Genomic DNA, 26,390 nt, shown 5'->3' with positions numbered 1-26,390 from the left:
CAGAGTGGTTTTTCTCATATTTAATGCTTTCAGACCAGTTACAGCTGGCTGCTCCTGCAAGTGCCCATCTCTCATCAGAGATGCTGAAGCTCCTCTCTGAGTCCCTCAATCCTCCCCTCTGTCCAGAGATTAAAGACAAAGGCCTGGCACAGAAGGGAGCCTTTGGTACCCTGCTTTAGCACTGTGACCCCATCACCTTTGGGGATTGGTCAGGCTGATGTCATACTAGTTGTTAACTTTTTTTTTTTGTTTTTTTTGAGACAGTTTCTCTCTTGTTGCCCAGGCTGGAGTGCAATGGAGCAATCTTGGCTCACCACAACCTCCGCCTCCCGGGTTCAAGCAATTCTCCTGCCTCAGCCTCCTGAGTAGCTGGGATTACAGGCATGCACCACCACGTCCAGTTAATTTTGTATTTTTAGCGGATATGGGGTTTATCCATGTTGGTGAGGCTGGTCTCGAACTCCTGACCTCAGGTGGTCCGCCCACCTCAGCCTCGCAAAGTGCTAGGATTATAGGCATAAGCCACCACACCTGGCCAGTTGTTAAATATTTTTAATATTCTCTCTTCAATAACCTTAAAACCGGTGAAAAAACTTTTACGTTTGACCTTACAGTGGCATTTGACCTTTCAATCCTTTCACCTTATTGAGACATTCTCTTTCATTCATTTCTGTAGTATTCTCTTTTCTCTCTCTCTTCTAGCCCTGCCTCGGTTTCCTTCATGGATCCATCCTCTCCTCCCAGACGTTGCACGTTGGCTTTCCTCAGGGCTCAGTCCTGGGCCCTCTTCTCTTCTCACTCAAATGCCCATTTTAAGTCATTTTTTTTCACACCCACAGTTTTATTTACACCTGCAAACAACAATTCACAAATTTGCACATCTGATCCAGACATCTTTACAGCCAATGATCTATTTCACATGTTCACATTTTGACATGTCCAGACTGAACTTATGACTCCTCCACTCCCTAAACATAGTCCTCCTACTCTCTGTCCATGAATGTGCCTCAACAGTCTGTTTAGTTTCTTAAATGTAGACCTTGGGAGTCATCTTCGACGCCCCATTCTCTCTCATCTTCCATATCCAATTTATCATTGTCATACTAACTTCTCTTCCTAAATATTCTTCAAATCTGTCCACTTCTCCATATGTTCATTTCTAAAACTTTGGTCAAAGTTATCATCATTTATAATGTAGGATTCTGCAATCGTCAACTATCAATTGCCCTGTATCCTTTTTCCTCTCTCGAATCTCTTCACCAACCCAGAGCTAGAAGATAACTTTTCATGTGCAAATATGTATTAGTCTGTTCTCACACTGCTAATAAAGACTTACCTGAGACTTGGTAAATTACAAAGAAAAAGAGGTTTAATGGACTCGTGTTCCACGTGGCTGGGGAGGCCTTCACAATCATGATAGAAGGCAAATGAGGTGCAAAGTCACGTGGTGGCAGGCAAGAGAGAGTATGTGTAGGGGACCTCCCCTTTATAAAACCATCAGATCTCATGAGAGTTATTCACTATCAGGAGAACAGCATGGGAAAGACCCGCCCCTCATGATTCAATTACCTCCCCTGAGTCCCTCCCGCGACATGTGGGAATTATGGGAGCTACAATTCAAGATGAAATTTGCATGGGGACAGAGCCAAACCATATCAAAATCTCATATTGCTACCCTAATTTAAACACTTGAAAGGCTTCCCATTTCTCTCAGGATAAGAACCAAATTTCTTCACATAAATTGCATGACTAAGTGTTGTTTGCTCCTCCAGGCACGCCTGGTAGGAGGCTCACTCTTGCTTTAGGTAGAGTGGCCACACTGAGTTTGCCTCTCCCTCTCCCACTCCTGCCCCACACATTCTTCAGATTTCAGCTCAAGTGCTGAACACTTCAAGTATGCCTTTTCTTATACCTGCTGCAGGTCAGAGCACTGTTCACCTAAGGAACCACTTCTTGGCAGCACCAACCAGAGTTATAATTTTACATTTATCTGTGTGAGACTTTGTTTAGTGCCTATTCTCTCATTTGTCTATAAGCTCCTTGAAGGTTGGGGACTGTGCTTTGTGTGTGTGTGTGACTGTTTCCTTGGTTTATTCTTGTATTTCCAGTGTGCTCTCTGACTCATCTAAGGTGCTCACTAACTTTCTATTAAATAATTAATTAATATTTACTAAGGTGTTTTTTTTCTTCCTCTGTTAAATAAGCTCTCTGGATTATTTTTAGTAAACATCCACATTTTATTCAGGCCTTGATAATTATGAGATATTTTTTCCTCATGTGTGCATATTTTTGTCCTTGAATGTGAGAAATAGATGACAGGCTTAGTTCTCGTTCTGTTTTGTATAATTTGGAATCCCTTCCACATGGAGGGCCTATTAACTTCAAAGGAAGCTCTGCACATGGAAAAGATACACAGGAAAAAAGTGAAAAAAACTAGAGCCCTGATTTTCATCATGGTTAATGGCCTGGATCTTATAGTGGTTTAGGTGAGTAAACTCTGAGAATAAACAGCTCACTCTTAGTGAACTCTTAGAAATAACTGTACATGTGGCAGAAATAATGCATATGCAGGCATTTGAGCAAATTCTGGGAAGCAATAAGAAGAGAAAAAAATCTTTAGAAATAATTTTAAGAATCAAGATAGTGCGGAAGCCTAGTAAGCCACAGAGGCATAAAAAATGCTCTCATTATGTGAGCATGGACTAATGTTTTGGAAGCGAAACTCAGTGAGAAGAGGTTTGTGGTGCTTTTGCAGGGCAGAATGAGTAGATGATGATGAAGGCACTGTAGACGTAGCCATTGTAGATTTGGGAAGTCCAGAAAAAAGTGAGAAAGGGACTCTTTCAGTTGCATGATGAAGTTCTTTTGCGAGACAGTAACTTGGAGTTCTGTTTAATTTGTGAAATCTTTGTTAGTTGGTTACAATTTAAACTTATGCCTGTGTTATTAGGTAGAGGTTGGGATTTACAGAGGAATGAGGGAAACAGAAAGTTATTAATTTTTTGGCAGCTGTATTTTAAAAAGTGGGGGTTTGATATGAATATTAAATATTGGTTCCTTATTTTCAATCAGTTTTTATTGAACACTATTAATGTTTTCAGTCAGTCCAGTCAGTTCCTTATTTAAAACAGTCAGGCTTCTTTCATCACAGTGATTTCCCATATACTGCTTCAGAATGCTTTCTTTTTATGTTGTGCTGTTAGGTTATTTCACTACTAGGTTGCTTACAATCTGTTTCAGTTTTTTCCAACATGCTGTGTTCATTATACATTAAAGGGAATCTCAAGATATTGCCTCTTTTAAACAAGCAATAATGTGATGCCAACTTACTTTTTTAATAACATGAGTATTATAGGAAAATAGGAAAAATACAGGGAAATGGAAGGAGGAAATAAATAGAACTTTGTGTTTTACCATCAAGTTTCAATCATAGGTAACATTTTGATATATATTACAATTTTTTCCCTGTCCTTACAATAACAAATATAACTGAAATAATTGTATACATATAATACTAATAGGTACTAATCTAAATCCTTTACATATATTAACTCATATGATTCTCATAACAACTCTACATTATAGGTGTTATTATTATTACGTGTTACCTATGAAGAAATTGAAGCAAAGGGAGTTTGTTCCCTTTAACTGACCTAATGTCACCCAGGCAGCAACTATTGAAACCAGGAGCCAATCCCAGATAGTCTGACTCCAGGATCCTGCCCAGTATTAGCCCACCCTGGCAAAAATATTTTTCTCACATCATGTACTAGGCATTTTTGTTCAGCTTAATTTAACATCAGAGGATTATGCCACAACCTGTTAATCAGTTTCCTGTTAGGAAAATGGGTTGCTTCTAATTGCTTGCCATTAGATGCCATACTGTAGCCAACATCCTTGTATGTGTGTGGGTTAAGGATGGGGGCTCTGAAATCAGTCTACTAGAGAGGTTTTATTTTATTCAAGTGCTAAATCCTCTAAGCGTGCTCTGCAAATTGGAGTAAAATGGCAAACAGTGCGGAAGCTCCTACAAGGAAGACCTGTTTATTACAAACATGGATTTGTCTGTTAAATAGAAGTACAATCTCATTTTCCTCACCTATCAGGGAGGAAAATGTTCCCTCCCTCATAGAATTATTATGTGGATTAAAAGAAATAATGTGTGTGAAGCTGTTAGCATAGTGCTTGGCACCGAGTAATATTTAGCAAATGTTAGCCATTGTTACTATTCCTGAATTTCTAAAAATGGAGTCAAATTATTATATTCTTTGCCTATTTTAGATACTTAGGAAACTCTCATTTCCTAGAAGGTTAAAACCAGGAAGTAGCATCCAAATGTAAAAAAGTCACTTAGCCAATTCATTCGTATTAGTAACAATTGATTTTGTAGAGTCTTGTAGAGTCTTGAAAACAAAGAAAAACAATCTTTCATCAAATATTTGATTATTTTGTGTCTCAGTTTCACTATTCTTTAAATCCCTTTATATATACTTCATCTTATTTTCTTGTTTTCACAACTTCTTTATCCCTGTCATAGCATTAGTTCATCAGATGTGAAAATCTATTTTCTACCATATAGCTGGCCACTTACAAGTCACACCTGGGCATATTTGTGGTGGCCCTCACTTCTGTTTTTGGGGCCAGGGCACCTGGTACAGTGCCTGATCCATCATAGGCATTCAGGAAATACTGGATGACTGACTGATAAGTGTCTTAGGTGAGAGAGACTTTTGAACACTTTCCTGAATTGAACTTGTCTTTGAAAACCGCAGGCATGACCCTCTTCCTTCCACTGTTAGAGCACACACCCTCTGTGAGCAGGCGAGTTCCCTTGATGAATGGGGGCAAGAATGGCAGAAAGATAGGCCCAGGACTACACTTCCCTGTTTATCCATCCAGATCAATGTGAGAAGTCACTTTACTCCTCCTGGGGAGGACTGAGTGAGGAAACAACAGGAGTGCCTCTCCATTCCTCAACCCTCAGCAGTATTGCTCCATCTTCTCCCACCTTTTATTCCATTGGGTTTAATCCTTATTCTGGTGGCCAACCAGGGCTGTGGCTATCCCTCTTTGAGGTAAGAAGTCAAAGCTCTATCAGTTCTGCTTCTACCTTCTTGATACCACTCCCCCAAAGCTAATCATGGCTCCTATGGGCATCCTCTTAGTACCACTAGTGGACAGAAGGTTCTGAAAGAGGTCAAAGTAGTGTATTTATAGAGTCCACTTCAAGGCCAGCCTATGCACAAGGTTACATGTTTGCTCGTTATCTCTTGTTTCAAATTATGTTCAGACATGCTGTTTCTATTAGAGCTTATCAGAAATTCTGCAATGATCAAATGAAATCATTAATATACATTAATAATAAAATATCAACAAACTAGACATGGGAATTTTGTGAACCCCCTCCTCAATGTGAATATGAATCCTCTACTACTGTGAAGTTCCTAGATACGAAAGTTCAAGAATTACATTCCCAAAGGTGTTTTTAAGAAGTTAGCTTTGCCACCATGCATTTACCATCAAGGGGGAAAGCCATGTATATGCATACTCTTGGAGAAGGACACTTGAAACATGGCTGTCTATTGCAAAATTCAGGAATTTGCAGGGACCACAGCTCCAGTTACCCACCAGGATATTTTTCAGTTACCTTCCTTTTCCATACAGCATATTCAAAACCTCCTAATTTTTACTTTCCTTTTTCCTTTGCATTTTTCCTCCTGCCTCCTGTTACAAAATTTACTGGTCTAAGAAGCCTAGGCTTCCTGAGGAGACATTCTCCCCTCTATCTCATGAATCCAGAGCCATCTGGAGAACGTGTGCTTATGAGAAGAGTGAGTGGGATGGGAGAGACCCTTAAGTCTGTAAATAAGCCACACCAGTTAAGGTTAGCTCTCCACAGTTCCCTTCTTGCCCTGGCCCAGAGCACAGAATGGCACTGATGGCAGCTGATCTAACCCTTCCTTCCTAGGCCTGGTTCTAACACGTTAACACTAGAACCTATAGAGTGCATTGTGGTACGTACAGACCTCAGCTACCTTATAGTATGAAATTAGGAAATCTAGTTCACCTCTCGAGGCCTGCCAGGCCTGCAAATGGAAAGACTCTTTTCCCTATGGTTAAATCCCTGTCTCAAGCCTGCCTTAGAAACGAGTCTGCTAGCCAAATTCAAGGATAAGTAACCTGTGTCCTGAGGATGCCTGTGCTCACAAAGGTAGATCTTTCCTAACCAACTGGGTGACTGGACTGTCCATTGCCTTCGAGGAGCCCATGCAGCTCCCCAGCATTTGGCCAGGTAGGCTCCGAGGTATGTGAACTACCTTTATAGAAGCAGCTGCTTATCTACTGAGAAAGCCTAGGTATAAGCTTTTGTAATCTACCAAGATCAAACTATCTAACGGTGCATGGATTATAATCTTTATCTAGGCTGCAGCAGTTAAAAAAAAAAAGACAGCTGCATAGCTGAAAAAAACTTGCATGGTTGACCATAAGTGAGATCAAGGTCAAACCCCCTGCTCACAAGGTTCAAGACCTTGGCCACACTAGAAGTCTTCCACATGTACTTTTGTCTTCCCATGATTTTATTCCTTGTCTCTGTATTGATTTTATGATCCAGTATGTCAGCCAGATGTTGGGGTCTGAACTTACCCATAACATACAGGTTTTGCCGACCTTGACAAAACCTGTTTTCTCATAGCATGGACAAAACTAACAGAACACATATTCTCTTAGGGTAGGCTCATCACCAAGAGAAGAGGCTGGGCTGTTCCACTCTTCCCATTGCTGGTCTTGCAGTTGCTTTGAAAGTTTTCCTATTTGGCAAAAGAAGCTTGGGTGATATTTATGGGCAATAAATTTTAAAAAAACAGTTTGTCTCCAGCTGAACAAATGAGAACATGCCCTTTTAGCTCTCAAGGTCCTTTCTAGTCATGTAATTATGGGTTTGCTTGTTCTTGTTTACTCGAATACTCAAAATAGAATTTGATATTCAAATACTAAGAAGATGTAAGTGGCTGTTGTAGTGAACATTGATAGATATATTTTGGCAGTTTTAAATTTGAATATAAAATTAACATTTTATATTTTATCTTTCTCTGTGAAGGGCCTCTACCACTAACCCTATTTGTCTTGGCATTCTTTTCAAATTTTATTTAGTCTTTGACTTCTGTTCCCACTTACTTTCCTTTTTCTTTTCTTTTTATTAATTTCCCCTTATTGGTCTTACTCCTTGTGGTCTGACCATTTTTCCTGAATGTCTGCCTTTTCTTATCTCATTCCATTGTTTTACTTTGATTTTGCAGCTTCTCTCCCTCAATTCCTTGGTGAAAAGTACATTAGGAATTGTTCTTTCTAAAATCCTATTTTGAGCTGATTGTTATCAGAAAAACAAGTCCATTTGTGGCAAATGTGCTTCCTTTATTGTAAAAGAAAGGGCTGGGATTGGATTAGTACTTCTTAACCTTTTTATGATGGCAGCTTAATTGCTGACAGCATCCAGTGCTGAACTCACTTCCATGGGTACCTGGCAAGGGATGTGGGTCATGTTTCTTCACAACATGGCAGCTGTAATCTTCTTTTTCCCTTCAAATTAGAAAGCATATTGCATTGCAAGTGATATAATGTCATAGGGATAATCTTAAATATATTCTAATTATTTTTATGTCCATTCTTTGAAAATTTTAACTGTTATTACTAACATAATTGTCCTGTAGCTCAGTTGACTAAATCCACTGGACTAAATGATGTTTAATAAATATCCTTTTCAGCTGCAACATTAAATGCTTCTAGAAATAGTGGTGCATCTTTGAGGAATGAATCTAATGGTGCCAGTAAGATCAGGCAATTTATTTAACATCACATCAGCTTAAACTCTGAAAACTCCATTCTTGTCTTCATTTACACAGTATCTGCTTTTTTTTTTTTTGACTTCATTGGACTCTTATTCCTTTTATCTTCTCATTTTCTACCTCTCCACTGGCACCTCCTGACCTTATTTCTCTGCTTGACCTAGATTGAATGGATGATCACCTGAATTACTCTCTTGCCTAAAACCTTCAACATCATTACACTTCTGTACTTAGGTCACCTGGATTCAGAAACTCAGAACCCTGGATCAATTCCCATTTATCATCTTATTTTCTACATCAGGTGTACAAAGTGCTGCTGGAAAAGAGAACACAACTACGCTGATTGTGTCCCTGCAAGTTTGTTCTTCATTCTCAGCTTTCAGCCATTTAAGAAAATGAATTCTAGTTGTACCCACTCTCACTCAACTACTGGTTGCCTCAATATCACTACCTTCAAGCCTCCCTTCCAACTTCATACTCTCACTCTCCCAGATAATTTTGTCTGCTTTGTCAACAGAAATGGAAAGATCAAATATAACCTTTCTAAACCTCCTATTCTGCTCCTCACAAAGGACTTACATCCACCCTTACTCTCTCAACCTCCCCGGCCTCACAAGATGAGGCAGCTTTATTCCTATTCAAGGCTAGACCCTTCTCTTTGCTGTTCATGTTATCCACTCCTATCTTTGTCCTTGTATCCTCTTTATTGTATCGCCAACCTCTCACTCTCTACTTATTATTATTATTATTATTATTATTGAGACAGAGTCTCGCTATGTTGCCAAGGCTGGAGTACAGTGGTGCAATCTTGGCTCACTGCAACCTCTGCCTCCTGTGTTCGAGTGATTCTCCTACCTCAGCATCCCGAGTAGCTTGGGACTACAGGCACCCGCCACCATGCTGGGCTAATTTTTTGTATTTTTTGTAGAGACGGGGTTTCACCATGTTAGCCAGGATGGTCTCGATCCCCTGACCTCGTGATAGACCCGCCTCAGCCTCCCAAAGTGCTAGGATTACAGGTGTCAGCACCGCGCTCGGCCCTCTCTACTAATTATGAATCAATAAACATGCTCAATTGTTGCCCATGCTAAAGAAAGAAAGAAAGGAGAGAGAGAAAGAAAGAAACCTAAAACCAAACAGCTATCACCACCATCACCTCCTTTGACCCTGTGACCTATTCTGGTTTTAACTGTCTTCCACCTTCCTCTGGGAAGAGCTCTCTCCAGTCACTGTCTCCATTTTTTGTTTCCCATTCACTTTTCAACCCAATGAACTCTGACTCCTTGTCCCACCACCACACTGGCATAGCTAAAGACACTGTGATGTCTGCATTGTACTGTCATATCCCTTTCTGTGCTGAATTTGACACTTCCAACCTCACACTCCTTGAAATTCACCTTGCCTTTGGCTTCCATGATCTTACTGCTTTTGTTTCTCTGACATTCCTTTTCAGACTCTTGTGACTACCTCTGAAATGCTGATATTTCCCCCAGGATTCCATCTTGAACCACTGCTATTTTGCTTGGAGTTTTACTGCTACCAGTGTATGTGCTGAGGACTTGCAAGTCTATACCTCCATCCTAATCTCTTCCTTTTGCTTCAGAGGTCGGATCACACTCCATCTGTGTTTCCTACAGCTACCTCAAAGTCAGCGTAGCCTTTGCTGAATTTGTCAACTCCCCCACTTTCCCAAGCTGGGTCTTCTTCCTCTATTCCTTCTGAATTTTAGAATGGTTTGTTTTAAAAGTTGGTAGCAGCGATAGTTTCAGAATCATTCTAAAACAGCACACAGTTCAATAAAAATGTAATGTAAGCTACATATGTAATTAAAAACTTTCTGGTAGCCACATTAAAAAACAAAAGGAAACGGATGAAATTAATTTTTACAATGAATTTTATTTAGCCCAATATATGTAAAATACATTTTGACATGCAATAATTGTTTTACATTAATGAGATATTTTACATTATTTTTTGTATTAAGTTTTCAAAATTCATGTTTATTTGAACACTTACAGCACATCTTTATGGAAACTAGTCAATAGGGCTCAACCACCATATGTGGTTAGTGGCTAGTGGCTACACTATCACCTAGTTCTAGTCTTTCCCCTCACTAATCCCACCCTCTTTCACTCATAAATCCTGTTGATTTTAGCTCCTAGATATTTCTTCAGTAGGTTCATTTCCTTTTAACTTTATACATCATGGCTTTAGTTCATATCCTGGCCATATTTCACTTGGGTTATTGCAATGGCTTTTATAACCTAGTTTCTCTGTTCCAGGGAGCATGCAAGATCCATTGAAATGCAGGGTACTATAGTAAGATATCTACTGATGTGTATTTTTAAAGAGAAAATAAGAAAGCTCAGATTCATATTTAATATTTATTTATTATACATACTGATGTCAGCACCCTTGCTCTGCATCTCTGATAAAACGAAATAACTAGTATATTTTCATTGAGTGGTATGATTAGCATGCTACTTGTAAGCCCTGGTAGGGAGGGTAATGATCTTAGTGTGAAATAATTTAACCAGCTCCTTCTTACTCAAAACTATTAAATAGATGTGATCATTTACTCTATGGAAAATAAAGTTTGTATGTGTGCATGCATGGGCTTCAAGCTTCATTGTGAATAAGAATCACCTTGGCAACATATTTAAATGTAGATTTTTGGATTTCATATATATACATTCTCATTCATTTGGAATGGTAGGTGGCCCAGGAATCTATATTTTTATAAAGCATTTGAATGATTGTAATATAACTGGTAGAAACCATACTGTATTAGTCTGTCTTCATGCTGCTGATAAAGACATACCTGAGACTGGGAAGAAAAAGAAAAAGAGGTTTAACGGACTTACAGTTCCACATGGCTGGGGAGGTCTCACAATCATGATGGAAGGCAAAGAGGGGCAAGTCACATCTTACATGGATGGCGGCAGACTAAAAGAGAGCTTGTGCAGGGAAACTTCCATTTTTATTCCATCAGATCTTGTGAGACTCATTTACTATCACGAGAACAGTGCAGGAAAAATCTGCCCCCATAATTCAGTTACCTGCCACCAGTTTCCTCCCACGACACATGAGAATTGTGGGAGTTAAAAGTCAAGATGAGATTTGGGTGGGGACATAGCTAAACTATATCACTGTACTATACTATCACTATACTTTGAGTATTAGTCTGTTCTTTGTGAAGTAGAGAGTTAAAAAGCCGTGGAGAAAAGTGCATTAGCCCAGACTGGAGAGGGATGCTAAATGGGGGTTATAAAAGCAACAGCACACTGAAATGGAAATTGGGCACCAAGGCAATGCTGAAACAGGGAATCAAGGGCGACAGGGGCTGGAAATATGGAGAGAGGCTTGGAAGACAATGATGAGAACCTTGGTCTATTCAATAATTTTCTCTGGGATTGGCCTTCCTTCTTCAACTAGAAAAGTTAATAGCAATATAAAAATGAAATCTGATTATTAGGGTATTTTCATCTTCCTTTAGTAACTGACATTCATTAGTTTTTCAATAAGTAATATTTAAACATTTCAGGATGTCAACATATTGAGGAATTTCAGTGTAGGACAGTTTTTGACCTTAGAACAATATCATCCAATTGCATTTAGTATTTCATTCCTAGTTCTATGACAACAAAATTATCTTGTATAGAGGACATTGTAAATGATGCCCTCTGGATAACAGAATTTAACTTCACAATAGCTCCGAGGGGAAGAAAACCTCACATTTTTCCTTAAATTATATAAATACTTATCTATAAATAATTTCTGTTAAATCTATAATCTAAGTTGTTAATATTTTAAAACTTAAAACCTGTTTAAAAAATTTTATGAAGATGCTACATGTTTTGTAATATGGTAGAGAACAGCCAGAAGATTTAAACTTCATAGATTTAAAATTTTACAATATGCTGTTCAAATTATAAATTAAGACTATTAAAAACACCAAACTTTTCATTTTAGTTTATTACTTCATCTTTCTCCTTCAGTCAGCCTTATTTAGGGCTAACAAGGGGCTAACTGAGTTTCTTCTTTTCATCATTTGCTGGCAGGTCTGTGGTGGAAATCCTAATGGGCTGCAAACTAGGCAAACAAATGGGCCAGTAGGCTGGAAGTGGGGAAGGGACAGTGGATATGGAGAGTCTATTGTTCATCCAATCAACTAAATATGTTTTAATTGTAGCAACAGTGCCATAAGTAGGCCTGACACAGTCTATTAGTTTGCCTCACTTCATTCTTGTTTCACTCACTCCACTTCAACCGTCGATGAGTCTGGGATTTTTATTCCATTCATTGACAGGAGAGACTTCCCTTCACTCATCTGCACTTTTGGAAGATAAATTCTCTTGAATAACTCAATGGAAGTTGAGTTTGGAGGGAAAATACTATTTTTATTGTAATTAATATCTTGTTTTTAACTTCTCTTACTCCAAGACATCTAATCTCCATTGGCTTTTGTTAAACTAAACACCTCTGCTGATTTCTGCTTTTTCGTAGGTGATTCGCAAGGGGTGGCTCACCATCAGCAACATTGGCATCATGAAAGGCGGCTCAAAGGGATACTGGTTCGTCCTTACTGCGGAAAGCTTGTCCTGGTATAAAGATGATGAGGTAAGTCACAGAGAGTGACAAAGTTTTCTCATTGAAGTATTTCTCATTTTAAATTAATTGATATTATTATACTATGCAATTTTGAGACACCAGTGGTTCTCTTTCAGTGAGATTAAGCTTGGAATGTTTGTTTAAAAAAGCACTATTATTTTCTTATAGATTTAAAATTTTACAATATTCGCCCAAATTTCTGTTTCTTTTTTGTTTATTTCTTTGCTGTAACCATATGTTTGCTTACCTGAAGAAATGGAGGTAGGTATCAAAGTTGAAAACCTGCTTCTTTATAATCATGTCAGTGTACTGGTACAGTGAAAACAACTTTCGTTAAAGAAAGTGTTGAAGGACCCAAGGTAATAGAACATTTTAAGAGTGAAATTAATAATATTGATGCAGAGTTAATAAAGCATTTTGGAATTGTTCCTGTGACATCTGTCTCAAATGAAAGGCTTTTAAGAATGTCCGCATCGCTAGTCTTCAAGTGAGTCTCAGATCATTGTTTATACAAATTTTGTTCTTTGAGAATTTGATATCTATGTAAAAGCATGAATTATGGTAATTATAGTGTTCTGGTTCATGTTAGATGTTAATAATTTTGGTCCTGTGACTTACTACTCATTTAAATTTGATAGCTATAAAAGTGCAAACAAAAAACTCATATTAATCTTACAGAGCCATTTAAGTGCTAGAAATTTATACCATTAAATGTGAGGGAGCACAGATAGAAATTAAACTATGTCTTGAAATTTTTAATAGCCCTGGTCTGACCTGATAATTTTTTGGTACTTATAATGCGGCATGCAAACATTAGATAAGGATACTCTGTGATAGCAAAACTATGTACAGGTGAGATTCTCAATTTCATGTGGCCACGAAGGGCAAGTGTTTCAAAGTTAAAAGTTTTTCCTATCTTGGCCTGACATCTTTTGAAAGCATTACAGGGTGCCTTTGTCATTCCTTGGAGGAAAAGCTTCATGTCTTATATAGTACTTTTCATTTCTCAGGAGATCTGTGTGTAATAATGTGTTGAAAAATATTGGATGATTGGTTGATTGCCACTAAACTTTCTGCAATAAGGGAAATGAAATCCTATAGAAATGTCCAAACAAAATGCTATTTAAGAGCTTGTATTTAAATTTTTATGTCATTGACCATAGTCAAAAGTAGATTTGGTCACTGTGATAGTATGAGGGTTAGCAATGGTTTCTTTCCTGTGCTGGCTGCTTAGCTATCTCTGTCATTCTGTGGGAAGCTCTAGTTTTAACATAGCTTGAGGAGCTCAGAGACACGTCCCTAGATGTAAAAATCACTAAATAGATGATCTTCTTTGCTGTTCAGTTGTAATAAGGTATCTTCTATTAGATATATTTTCCCTCCAAGGATTTAGATGATAATTTATGTGCATTTAAATACGTGTAAACCTTGGGACCTTTCTCAGTTATACAAGGCCGCAGAAAATATTTTACTAAGGAATCATAACAGTGATGGGTAGTGTTTTATATGTATTAATTAACTCATTTAACCATATTCAGCCTTAACTACTACTATTCCTATTGTTGATGAGAAAACTAAAAATAAAACAAAACCTTTTTTTAAAAAAGTCTTTTCTACAGGACTATTTTCCTTATTGCAGAACATTTAGTCTTGGCGAGGATAACCAACTTACCAAAGTCACACAGCTAGTTGGTGGCAAAGCAGAAATTTGAACCTAGGCTGTTGAGCTCCACAGCCTATGCTTTCAACCACAAATAAAGGCAAGAATCCCAGAGATGCCTGGAGTTGTCCAAGCCAACCTCATCCCACAGAGGACTTATGAAGATGAATTCCAGGCATCTCAGCATTGACATGTTCCTGGGTGTTAGCAGCAGAGACACTGAAGACTCTGGAGTAGCTACTGCTGTTGGAGTGTGGCATTAGTCTGGCTGTGTGAGTCCTGAAAATAAGCCCATTGGAAGGTATAGGATGTTCTCTGTAGGGAAGGAAGAAGCTTTGAAGGCTTGGTGAGCTCTTGGTTATTGGCTCATCTCCTGTCCTCCAGACTCAGTATAATTCTTTACAAAATCACTGCCCTTGTAGCTTCCTCATGAGTACTTGATTACAACAAATGGAAAATAAATATGCACAGTTATAATATTAACCAAGTGCCACGAATAGTCCCGCTCTGTGTGCTGTGTATAACCAAGGTATGGTATGGAGGGTAGTTGGGGGCAGGTGAGAGTGGAAATGACCCTTGAAATAAATGGAATTATTTAGATGAAGAAACTCTAGGAAAGGGTAGTTTCATCCATTTAGATCATTTTAAGAAAGAGGAAATGACAAAGTTACTGCTCTATGGAGCTAACAAGCAAGTAGACTAGTAATACAATATCAGAAGTAAATGCTCTGAAGAAAATAAGATGGGGCATTGAGTTAGAAAGTGATAGGGAGGGGTCTTTAGATTTGGGTGATTGGAAGGAAGTACCACTTGAGCAGAGACTGAGATGATGAGCTGTGCAGAAGATTTTGCTGAAGAATATTCCAGGTAGAGGGAACAGTAAGTATAAAAACCCTGGAGATGGGATCCAACAGGAAGTCTGTGGCTGTAACATAGGAACAGTGGGGGAGAAAGGCAGGAGATAAAATCAGAGGTACCAGTGGATGGGGGCCTTATCAGTCCCTACCCAATGGTTTGGATTTTATTACAAGGATAATTGAAAATGATTAGAGTGTTCCAACAGGTTGTGACATGATTGGATTGATGGTTTAGAAAGATTGCCCTGGCTGCTGGATTGTGCATAATAAGTGGGATGGGGTGGATGTGTGGAGGGAGTGGGGATGGCTAGCATGGAAGAAGGGAGACCAGATTGGAAACTCTGACCATGGTCCAGGCAAGAGAGGATGGTGGCTGGGTAGTAGCTGGTGGTGAGGGTGCAGAGCACTTAAGTTCAAGGTAGCAAATTTATGGGCTACACACAGCTATGATTGAGTCACTAGCTTCTGTTACTCATTCAGAACTCTCAAGAAACAAGACAGGAAGTTCTCATCATTAAGATCATCATTGAGACTGAAAGCTGGCCTTCGTGAATTTAAGCAGGTATAATGACTAGGGGGAATGCTACTTGCAACCACAACTCAAACTCAATGATGATCTTAATGAGGAGGATCATCACCATAATGGCTAATAGTTATTGAGTATTTATAGTTCACTGAGCACATTATTTACATTCTCCATTTTAGAAATGAAGAATTGAGGCTCACAAGAGAGTGAGTAACTTAGCCAGGTGCCAAGTGTCAGTGCTGTGCTCTTAATCATCTGAACATTTCCCAACAATTCCTTTCTGAACACTTGTTATGTACCAGGCACTGTCCTAATCACTAAGGATAAAATGATTAGCAAGGAATTCATGGTACCTATTCTTATGAAGGCTGTTTCTCAATAAAGCAAACATACAAATAAATAGGAAAACCTAGCAGATGCTGATTACAGGCTAGGAAGAAAATAAAGCCAGTGATGTGTTGACATAGAGTGTGTGGGATAGAGGACACAGGTAGGCGGTACTTTACATTGGGTGGTCAGAGAAGGTTTGTGTTAATGTTCTGAGGCAGGATTGAGCCTGATGAATTTAAGGAGTGTAATTAAGTCCAGTGTGACTGGAGCAAAAAGAGAAAGGTACTCTAAAGATGAGGATTTTGATATTAAGAATGATGAGAAGTCTTTGAAGTTTTTAAGCTGGAGAGTCACATGATAAGATTTGAATTCTTTACTGATTCCTTTGGTTGCCTTGTGGAGAATGGATTGGAAGAGGGCGAAACTGGACTGGGGAGTTACTAGAAAGCTATTGCTTTCTACATCTATTGTGATCTGCATAGATAATGGTAGCTTGGGCTGGGATGAGTTGTTGGAATTTGATAAAAATGAATGGATTTAAGATATGTTTTTGGAAGGTGAAAATTGACATGAACAACTCATCACACATGCTAAGAGTTGCAGCAAACTGTAAGCCTCTTGAGACCAGGAGCCATTGTTTGTTCCCTGTCCTACCACCAGGGGACATAGCACTGATAGGAGGCACTAACTAAATATTGATTGAATGAAGGTGTCATTGAGCAAATGAATGAATAAATGCAGCATAATAATTAATCACATCCTGGCATATCAAATGTCAAAATTAAATTATTGAATTATAGAATAAAATTACCATTAAAGGTAGATTGTCTTAAATTGTCTTAAATTTTGTTAATTTTCATCATTGAAGGTTAGTGTGTTTTTGTTTTTGTTTTTTGTTTGTTTGTTTGTTTTTTATCCTCTGACTATATAAATGTGACTTCCTGGATTGAAAATCATTTAAACAGAAAATTAATTTCCCAATGTTGTTTTCATACATTGCCCATATATGTTGTACAGTTTTGGAGAGGGATTTAGTAAAAAGCAAGATGTGAGAATAAAACAGAAACTGTCATTTCAAAAGTTTTTTGAAATGGATTTTTGATCTAGATAATTTTACATTAATACTTTAAAATCAGGCTTGAAAAAAATGATGGCTTTTCCTTAACTTATGTCTAAAATGTGAATTTTAGGAGAATGGGAGACCCTGATTCAAGGAGAAAAGAGCCTTATTTTTCTTAAAACCAATGAGAAATTTGTTTTAAAAATACATAAATGTGTAAATATTAAGAGATAATTCAAATCTCTGAAGAAAGGGTACTGTTAATTTATGTATAATAAAAGCACTTAGTCAACATTTATTCTATTTCTATAGCCCAATGTGTAAAGATTTAAATCACAATGAGCTACTCCAAGGAAGCCGAATAATGCAACGTAGGCATTTCCAGTGGAAATATGCTAACCTTATACTATTGAGGAAAACCCAACATCTGCATTGAAATAAGGACATTCTTTGGACTCTTAAGAAATTACAGGCCTCATTTTTGTGGGTTGAAGTGTTTGGATAACTTGATAAGGAGATTATATAATTCCCTTATAGGGATATTTACTTAGCATTGTTTTCATTTTGTAACAATAACAAATGACAAATGTAACTTCAGAAATAGGAAACAAAATGACAGTTATATCCCTGGATGATCAAAGTTGTGAGATCAAGAAGTTATAGAAATATTCAGCTCTCTTTCTAGTTTCACTTATACTTTTAAGATTGTGCATATTTCCTACCAGATCTGCACACTCCCTGTGGTGGAAAAGGTCAGCGTCGACCCCGTGAACACTGTTCACACTCCTTCGTTAAGTTGTTTAGTTAGCCAAAACTTAGATATTTTCACAAAAGTCCCAGTAAATATTGAACTCTAATCCACTTATATTACTTAAAATTCTGCATGATCACAGTTGTATATATTTTTTACATACATAAACTATCTGATGTTATTCTTTTTTAATATAGGATTATTCATACAAATATTTCCATGTTCTGGCATTATCTAAAGATTTATAATTTTGAAAAAAAGAGTATTATTCAATAAAAATCATAACGGCAAATCCTATTCCAAATTTATTAAAAATGAGTTTAGATTCAAACCCACTCCCCTATATGCATTATTTGTCCTACTCAAAAGTTTATCCTGGAAGAGCAATATTATCCTTTATATTACCCTTTCCCAGAAGAGAAAAATTTTTAAATGTGCCTCATTTAATGACTTTAAAATACATACAAAACATTCTTTCAAGCATTTTTTTTTTTGAAAATTGAGTAAAAAATGTTTAACAAAAAAGGCGTTAACTTTATGTTTTAGGTAAAAATATTGAAAATGTTATCCTGGAGTGCCTCACTTTAGGGTGACTCTGCTGCCATCCTAGCTTTCCCTTTGGAGTCTGAAGGACGGGTGTAGTCTCCTTAATGTTCTGGCTAGGTCATTGTCTCATTCTGGGAGCTGTCAAGCACTATCCTGAGACTGCCTTGCAGGGTCCAGTAGAATAATTCCATACGTGAACTCTCATAGGCAGCGTTTGCAACAGGTGGTACAAGGCATTTAAGACTGGGTAGAACGATGTCGATATTCTGTGAGTAATTTTTATATTGTCTTCCTGTTTATATTCTACATTTTGTAAGTATTGTTTAGGACTTTATTTGCTAGTAATGGGACTTTTATTTAAGGTAAAAATCTGCATCGTGCAATGTATCTTGCAGAAGCAGAGATGAATTTTAGCAGATGACATATTGCCATAAGACAAGATTGTTTAAATGAGAGATTTAATTTTAATCATATTTGTGCTTTATAGTTTTGCCCCATCATTCAGTTTTTTAATTAAAGAAACTATAATGTCAGGTTTGGTTAAAATATCGTTGTCAGAAAATTTGAAACTCACTGTGCTCTTAGCTTTAAGACTGAGACTTTCATTTTAAAAATAAAATAGCTGAATGAAAAATAGTTTGCTTTAGTTCAGAATACATACATAACTGTTTAATTATTAAATGTGAAAAAAGTTTTGAGTAGCCTTGTGTTACATTTTTTAAGCTTGACCAGAATCTTTCTAAGAAAGATGAAAATTAATTTTAAATACTGAAGCTAAAACATGTTAATGAACTAAATAAAAGTTGACACATTTCTAATTTTATCCATCTTCCCACCTTTTACCCTTAAGTATTTAAAATATTCATAGACAAAAGCCATCCCTTATCATTTCACTCCAGTTAACAGTGCATAAACTGAAGTTTGGATATTTTCTCAAAAGATGTGGCAAAATACACATTTCAAGTGCATTAACCACTTTCCTTATGCTTCTGAAGATAAATGAATTGTCTGAACATCTCAAGATCTTGAAAGTTTATAGTGATGGAAGCACAGGTTGCAAGTGAATGTGTTGGCCTTGTAAATTCTACTCCTAGAACTGTAGCATAAGCACCTTTTTAATTAAAGAATGACACAGTCATAAATTTATGTATACCATGATGCATGGAAGTATCAAAAATTTCAACTTTCTATATGTCAAAAGAGGAGAAACTATTATTTTAATACAGTTGAACACTAGTTGGAAATAGCAGTCTTTTCACTGTGTTTTGCCCAGACCCAGACTGGCAGAGTTAACTCAAAGCACTTCATCCTTTGGAATACTCTTTTTCTCCCTTTTCTTTTCTCTGTCTTTCCACCCTATCCCCTTCTAAAAAAAACAAAAAAACAAAAAAACAAAAAAACAAAAAACAAAAAAACGTGAGATAGAAAACCATACTTAGTTTATGGACAAGAATTCTTAGAATAATTTATTCTTTGTTAAGCATTAGACTGAAGTTATATTGTTTTGTTATATTGAGTTTCTATATCAATATAGGGTGCTGCAAAGCTGTGTACAATAAAGGTCAAGGGTAGTGATTTACTGACAACAATTAGGAAAAGAGAACTATAGAATGCACAGGAACATTTTCAGAAATGGGTTTTATTATATTTCATAGGCACCACTCACTTTACTTTTGGTGGGTTTTAATACTTGAATCAAAATAAAATAATACATGAGTTAAGTATTAAACCAACAGATTAAAACCCCAGGCCCCCAAACCCCTCATTTTGGTTGTAGCTCTTGGTGTAGATGCTATGGTGTGAGGGCTGCTTTCTTTCAATGGCTGGTTGTCATTCAGGCTGGGTTGTCATGTGACTGCCTGTCTGTGCCTGCTGTACAGGTGAGCGGATGTTCTGCACAGCAAGTGTAGACAGGCAGACACATGACAACTCTGTCCAGCCAGGCCCTTGGTTCCTTCAGGTTTCCTTTGCTCATAGACAGATACAATCAGCCTGTTTTCCAGATTTGGTGATTTTGGAGAGTAAGGGGAAAGGGAGAAAAATACACAATATAATTAAACATTAAAACATTATGGAACTAAAAACAAGTTAGACTTTTGACTTTATTCAGAAAGCACATTTATACATTTGTTCCAAATGTGCTAACATGGATAATTTGCATAACAGAAAACTCACATTAAAATTTTAAGGAAAAAAACAGGTTAAACACAAGGTTTATTCTTAAATCCAATTCATATTATTACTGGCCCACGTGTAGTCAGAGTTCAGTGTAATTGAACCAGATGTTTTTCCTCTTTGCAAAAAACTGCATATTTTAATACTGAAGTTAAAGATAAAAACTATGTTTATACATGTTTCTTTTAGTAGATAAGTACCATAACCTTGTCCATGAAAAAGAAAATTATCATTTACATGGAAACAGCAGCCCTTTTCAAAATAATTAATGAGCCTAATGTATTTGGCAACCCAAGTCACTGACTTTGGTATTTGATGCTTTGATAATAGGATTTTACAAGGGAATATGTTTTTACCAATTATATGTGAAACAACAGGAACCTATTTAAATGTCTCATTTTCCTTTTAAATGCAAAGTTTCTAAGTGTGGATGTGAAATCAAATTAAAGGCAGTTGTGAGCTTAAGTTATCCACCTCTTAATTAACTATAGGGCCATGCTGTTAATCAAAAGGGTACAAACTGGAAGGTTGTTACTCACAGTGATGCTCAGAATGTGTTTTGGATATAGTTAGTGCAATATAGTTACAAAATAGTACCTTAAGAAAAGGCAGAAAAGGCAAATTCATTTCATATCCAAAAAATTAAAACCAGATCCTTTGAAAATTTTTCTTATAATTTATATAAGAGCTAATAGTGTTAAATATGCAGATATAAAATTTAATTCTGGTGAGTCGAGAATAATTCTATTTTAATATCAATGATCAATTCACATCTTTAGAAGTATTACTCAAATTCCCCTCCCCTTTTAAAAACAAAAATATCCAAATAGTCAAAATTCCAGTAAGTCGGACTTCTTAAAAAACACAGCACCAGAAAAACACAGTATTGTCCAAGGATTGTATAATTAGACATTTTCTCAAAGAACTTTAAGAAAAACAAACAGTTTGTGATTTATCTTTAATTGTAAAATTCTGAGAAAATAGCAAATAGAAACTTAATGGAAAGCAAAATAGTTTGTAGATACTGAGAAAATTACAATTTTCTACAAATCTGGACTTTTATGCAGTGATTAGATAAGATAATGTTTTAACAAAAGCTAATAAGTGCCATTTTCTGTGTATTTATGTAATTTCAAGAAAATTTCTGATTTTGTTTCGGCCATCACTTTCGAGTAAAGGAAGTTTTTCTTTTTTCTTGACAGAATAAAAAACATGAGTAAACTTGGCTGTTATTTAAATAATTACAAGGTTAGAGTATGCCAAAAACCAGTGCCTTAAAGTACTATTGTGTTATTGTTGCTGCATTCAGTGCAACAGAAAGTAATTATAGAGTGATTCACTTACAAAGAGTATATTGGTGGAAATTAAAAATTACTATAATTCTTTATAACTTTTCCTCTCTCTCCCATAAATAATTTGATCCAGTTAACTCTGCTCAATTAAAGGAATGATGCATGCAACCTGAAAAAATAAAAAGAAATATTTGTGAGTTTGTATGTTATGCTTTAATATAAAACAGTTTTATTAAGGCAAGATATAAAAATTTTTTGAGCCAGAAAAACCACAACAGTTTTTCAGGGGAAAAAAAAAATCTTGCTGAAAACAATTGTTCTACTCATAAGGCTTTTGGACAATTTATGTTTCTGATAGATTTTTAAAACACACTTACAGTAAGTATGTGACATATGTACACTTCATAGTTATGTTGAACCTGCCCCTAAACTTGTTAAAAAGATGAAAGACTGAAAACCATATTGACCTTTTTTTAATCTCCCAAATTATAGGTTGAATATTAGTTTATTATTACTTAAAATACCAGCTAGAACATAAAAGAGCTATTTGTATTATTATCATACCATGTAATTTTTAGTGTGGTTATTACACCTTGTTTTCTTTTTGTCTTTTATTTCTTAAGGAAAAAAATGTAAGAAAAGAATTGTCTTCTAAGTCTTCTGTAGTAAAATTAAACCAAAGCAACTCCAGGAAACTGGCTGTCACGCTAAGTCAAAAAATTCAAAATGAAGATTTAATTATTTTTCCTAATTTACTTCGTTATCTCTATCTATTAAAACTTATAAAAAATTATTTGTAAGAGACCTTTGAAAATGAGTAAATATTTATTTCTACTTAATTTACAGAACATGAAAGTAAGAAGGGATTTGAAATAAGAAAGTTTCTATCTTAACTCAGGAATTTCCTGTCTCAGGTTAAAGCCTGACCTTCTAGTTATTTTAAGCCAGGATTTCTGAGTGATAGTCTCTTAGTTATTATTTTGACGTTATTGTGATGGGTGAGCTATTCTCCTTAGAGCACAGTAAAGTGCATTGTTTATAAAGAGCCAGATCCCTTACAGAGTAAGTGAAAGCTTTGGCGTCTCTTTACCGAGCATGGATGCTTGTAGATGAGTGAATTTTTTCACATTACCAAGTTGTACTTTTTATATCTTATAACAGCTTAAGACTTCAACCAAAAAAGTGGGAAGAATTCTTTCGTTAGGATTTTTATGCCTAAACTCTTTCCCACAGAGTGAAACACTTGGGTGGTCCGTAGGCGAGAGGTAGGGGTAGATAGTATATTTTGGTCTTTTACAAACATAAACATATTATCTGGGCCGAAAGCCCGAATGTCAAGCAGGACGGATATTAAGCCTATTGACTAACTACAGGAAAGTGATCAGTGTGAAACTTTGTCCTATAGTAAACAGTCTTTCTTTGATTTTGAGATCTGTGGCCTAAAAGAAAAATGGGTTTGAAAATTTAAGTCCACTGTTTTAGATTGATCCTTTTCCAATTAAGAAATTATGGTGTTGAAGCTAAGGCTCTGAACTTCCTTTCTCTTAGATGGTGGAAAAGTCCTTTTAACCCAGTACCTAGTCCAATTTATCAATCATTCACATGCTAAAATGAAAAATAATTATGAAATTTCTATGAAGTGTAGTTTGGACAGACCCTGAAACAATTTTCTCTTCATGACCATGTATAACGTTTAATTTTAATACTTAACACTTACCATTACATCCAGGGGTAGTTTAGTTGAAGATGCTCACTGTTGGTTAGTTTCCTCTGGAATAGATTCCATGATCCCTAAAATATTTGTATATCTCCTTATAAAGTAATATGAAAATAAAATTAAACATTTTTCTAATTTACCTGGATATAGATACGGCTATAATGTATATAAATGTGGGCGTGTGTACCAGCGCATAAACTACAATCCTGCCTTCATTCAGCAGAGCTTTATAAAATGAGCTTTTACTTTTGATCTTTAATTTAGCCCATATAATTGAAAAATGAGTACTATTCCTTTTCATTTGTTAAAAGTTTCCCTCGAAAATAAGTCACTAGAGCCACATCAAGCATATGCAGGAACTCCTTGGTTATCCTTTTACAAAGTAATTCTTATATTTCTACTCCTGTACTTATGCCAGGGGCACCCTTATGTCCCTTCTATCTCCAGACTAAAAGTCATCCTGAGGGAGAAAATAGGTGAGGGACCCGTAGGGATTCATTTCTTTGAAACAAAAAGACCATTTAACATGAAGAAAGAAATTGAAATTAAATATACATTAAATGAAAGCAAATTTTGAAATGTAATCATTTCTAGAGTAAAAAAAAAAAAAAAAAAAAAAAACCCAGAAAATTTGAGAAAACTTAAACGTTACCAAAGTACCTTGTTAGCTATTTTTCCTCTTCAGTAATTGTATCAATTAGAAAAAATATATTTCTTGAAAAAATGAGCTCCTCTAAGTTACTATTTTTTAGTTTTCTTATGTAAAAGAAACTATATAGATTTTTAACATCTCATTTGTTCTACTAAAAATAATTAATATGGAACTCTCCAAGTCACAATAGAAAATGAAAGGATGACTTTACTGTATCATCTAAGTGAAAGTAGCTAAATTTCTCCTTGCCGTTTATATTTTAACTAATAATCATGAATATATAAGAATACTTAATGTTTTCTTTATACACATTTTGGGGTGATCAGAAGGGTAATTTTTAAAGTAAGTTGTTTTGACAAAAGAAAACTTAGGGAATCTTTTATAATAAAATATTTTGCTGAAGAGAACTTGAGTCAATTTTTGAATTGTTGCAAAATGTATAACAGAAAAGAATTTGTTCAGAAACCACTGTAACTTTAAAGGAGGACAAAAGAGATTACGTTTATTTTTCACAAACCCTGTAGAAGAGATGTTTTCATTATATAGAATTGTTTCGGAATAGAAATTAAAGGGGGATAAGAAAATTAGGGATGAGGCAATAACATTTTTCCAGAACTTTCTTTAAGGGACCCACCTCTAAAGTTCAGCACAGATCACATTGCAATCCAGACTTGCTCTATTATTTTCTCTATTAGGATTTCATTCAGCTTGAGGGTTTTCTTCCCTCCCACCTTCCTCCCCCTCTCCCACCCTCTTTCACCTCCAGGACAGCTGGAAACTGACCAAAGAAAACTTCTGCCTTCGTTTACAAATTCCTTTTTTATCAGTGGGTTTCTAGACAAAGTGCCTTATTTTAAATGCTCAGAGAAGTGGAAGCATTGTAAGCTATAGGCAAGAGGGCTCAGCTGAGCAGCAATTATCAGCCACTCTTTGATTTAAAAAAAATGTAAAACAGAGATATTTACAGGGGTATCTAAAGATAGCGGTTTTTATTCCCTGATTTACTCAGTTGCTGACTCAATAAATTGTGGGTTGGCACTCTTCTCTGGGCCAATCCCATCTGCATTGTCTGGTAGGCAAGACTTGGCAGGTTCTTCTTTTATTGTTAGGTACTATTATTCCTGTTGTTTATATTATAGAAGGAAATCTTCAGAAAAGCACTCTCCATATAGCATTTAAAAACCAGCAAGTATTCTTTACTTTGGGGAAAAATGACTTCAGTCCTGGGATGTTAAAAGTTATACATACAGCCTTCATCCATATAAGTTTTTAAATCTTTGAATTATTATTAAACAATTCAAAAGTAGCCTCATTAAATTATTCTTAAGTGTCTGGAATGAGTTTTTTCATATTTCATTTTGAAGTGGGAAAACCTTTAAGAAAACACTTGAATTATCAATCTTCAGAAATAAAAAAAAAAAAACAGTAAATCACTATATACCACACACTTTTGCTCTTTTAAAATTAAATACATCTCTACCCATCAAACATGTACCTCTGTTTCCCTTGCATGTTAACACAAATCATGGGCTCCCCACCTAGGTTCCCTTGGTCACAGACCAGGTGAGCAGTCAAGAAGGCCTTACCCGCTGGTCTTCCCTTCGGCAGTCTTTTCTCAGCAGTATCCCCGAGGGCTTCTTGGTCCCTAGTGTGCAAAACCTGTGAAGAAAAACACTGGATATGAGATTCAAAAAAGGAGCAAACAAATGTCTTCTCCTTGGAAACAGCCCATTTTGTCCCCAGCAGTCCATGGCGTTGCTCTCCCTTGCCCAGTCTAACCAATGTGCAGACTACTGTACAACGGCATTGTCCTGAACAGGTAGTCTGAACACTGGGGCGACGGAGCAGGATCTCCAGAAGCTTCCTTCTATGTACTTAAAATCCTCTCCCGGTCCTCAGGAAAAGCCTCCCTTCCTGCACCAGGGGTTGCATTCAGCTTTCCCCCCTGAATTCTGCTGCGCTGACTGAGACACACTCAAGGGCTGTGATTTCCAGTCTTGACGTGGCACATTTGCTGCAGACTGGGGAACTGGCAATGAATTTAGGACCAGGAAAAGGGGGAGGGCTGGGCTGGAGAGTCCATATATGGGATGATGTCACCCTGGGGAGGTTTGGGTATGCGCTGTGCCGCTGGAGAGACCGCCAGAATCGCCTGCTCTCAGACATGGGTCTGTGCATAAAATGGTACCAGATGTTTTAGTGTAACGTTAAGCAGTCATTTCATCTTCAGGCCAGATTTTTTTCCTCAACTGGGCAGGAAGTGGGCCCCAGTATGGAAAAGCTGTAAAAAAAAGAGTCAAGATGTACAGTTCGGCTGTGGCCAACTGAAAGTGAGTTAGTGTAGAAGTACAAATTTACTGTCTGACCCC

The 26,390-nt window shown here is 36.6% G+C and overlaps 1 protein-coding gene and 1 long non-coding RNA gene across 14 annotated transcripts in view; one reads left to right on the top strand and one right to left on the bottom strand.

Moving 5' to 3' along the window:
• DNM3 (dynamin 3) overlaps window positions 1-26,390 on the top strand; it is a 575,478-nt gene that overhangs the window by 274,609 nt on the left and 274,479 nt on the right. For 11 of the 13 annotated variants that reach the window (XM_054456210.2, XM_054456187.1, XM_063648645.1 and 8 more), the window contains one exon: window positions 12,351-12,464. In XM_054456210.2, the coding sequence (XP_054312185.1) occupies window positions 12,351-12,464 (114 nt within the window). Of the gene's footprint in view, window positions 1-12,350; window positions 12,465-14,094; window positions 20,892-26,390 lie in introns of those variants that run through there. The other 2 variants (XM_054456239.2, XM_054456230.2) reach the window with 1 other exon arrangement.
• On the bottom strand, window positions 19,805-26,290 carry LOC129016679 (uncharacterized). The gene is made up of 3 exons (XR_008494936.2): window positions 25,608-26,290; window positions 23,370-23,443; window positions 19,805-21,821 (listed from the first exon to the last, which is right to left on the bottom strand). It is a non-coding gene; the product is annotated as an uncharacterized LOC129016679 (long non-coding RNA).

Source organism: Pongo pygmaeus, chromosome 1 (genome assembly GCF_028885625.2).
Source record: "Pongo pygmaeus isolate AG05252 chromosome 1, NHGRI_mPonPyg2-v2.0_pri, whole genome shotgun sequence".
Lineage (NCBI taxonomy): Eukaryota > Metazoa > Chordata > Mammalia > Primates > Hominidae > Pongo > Pongo pygmaeus.
This window is presented reverse-complemented; position numbering and strand designations above follow the sequence as displayed.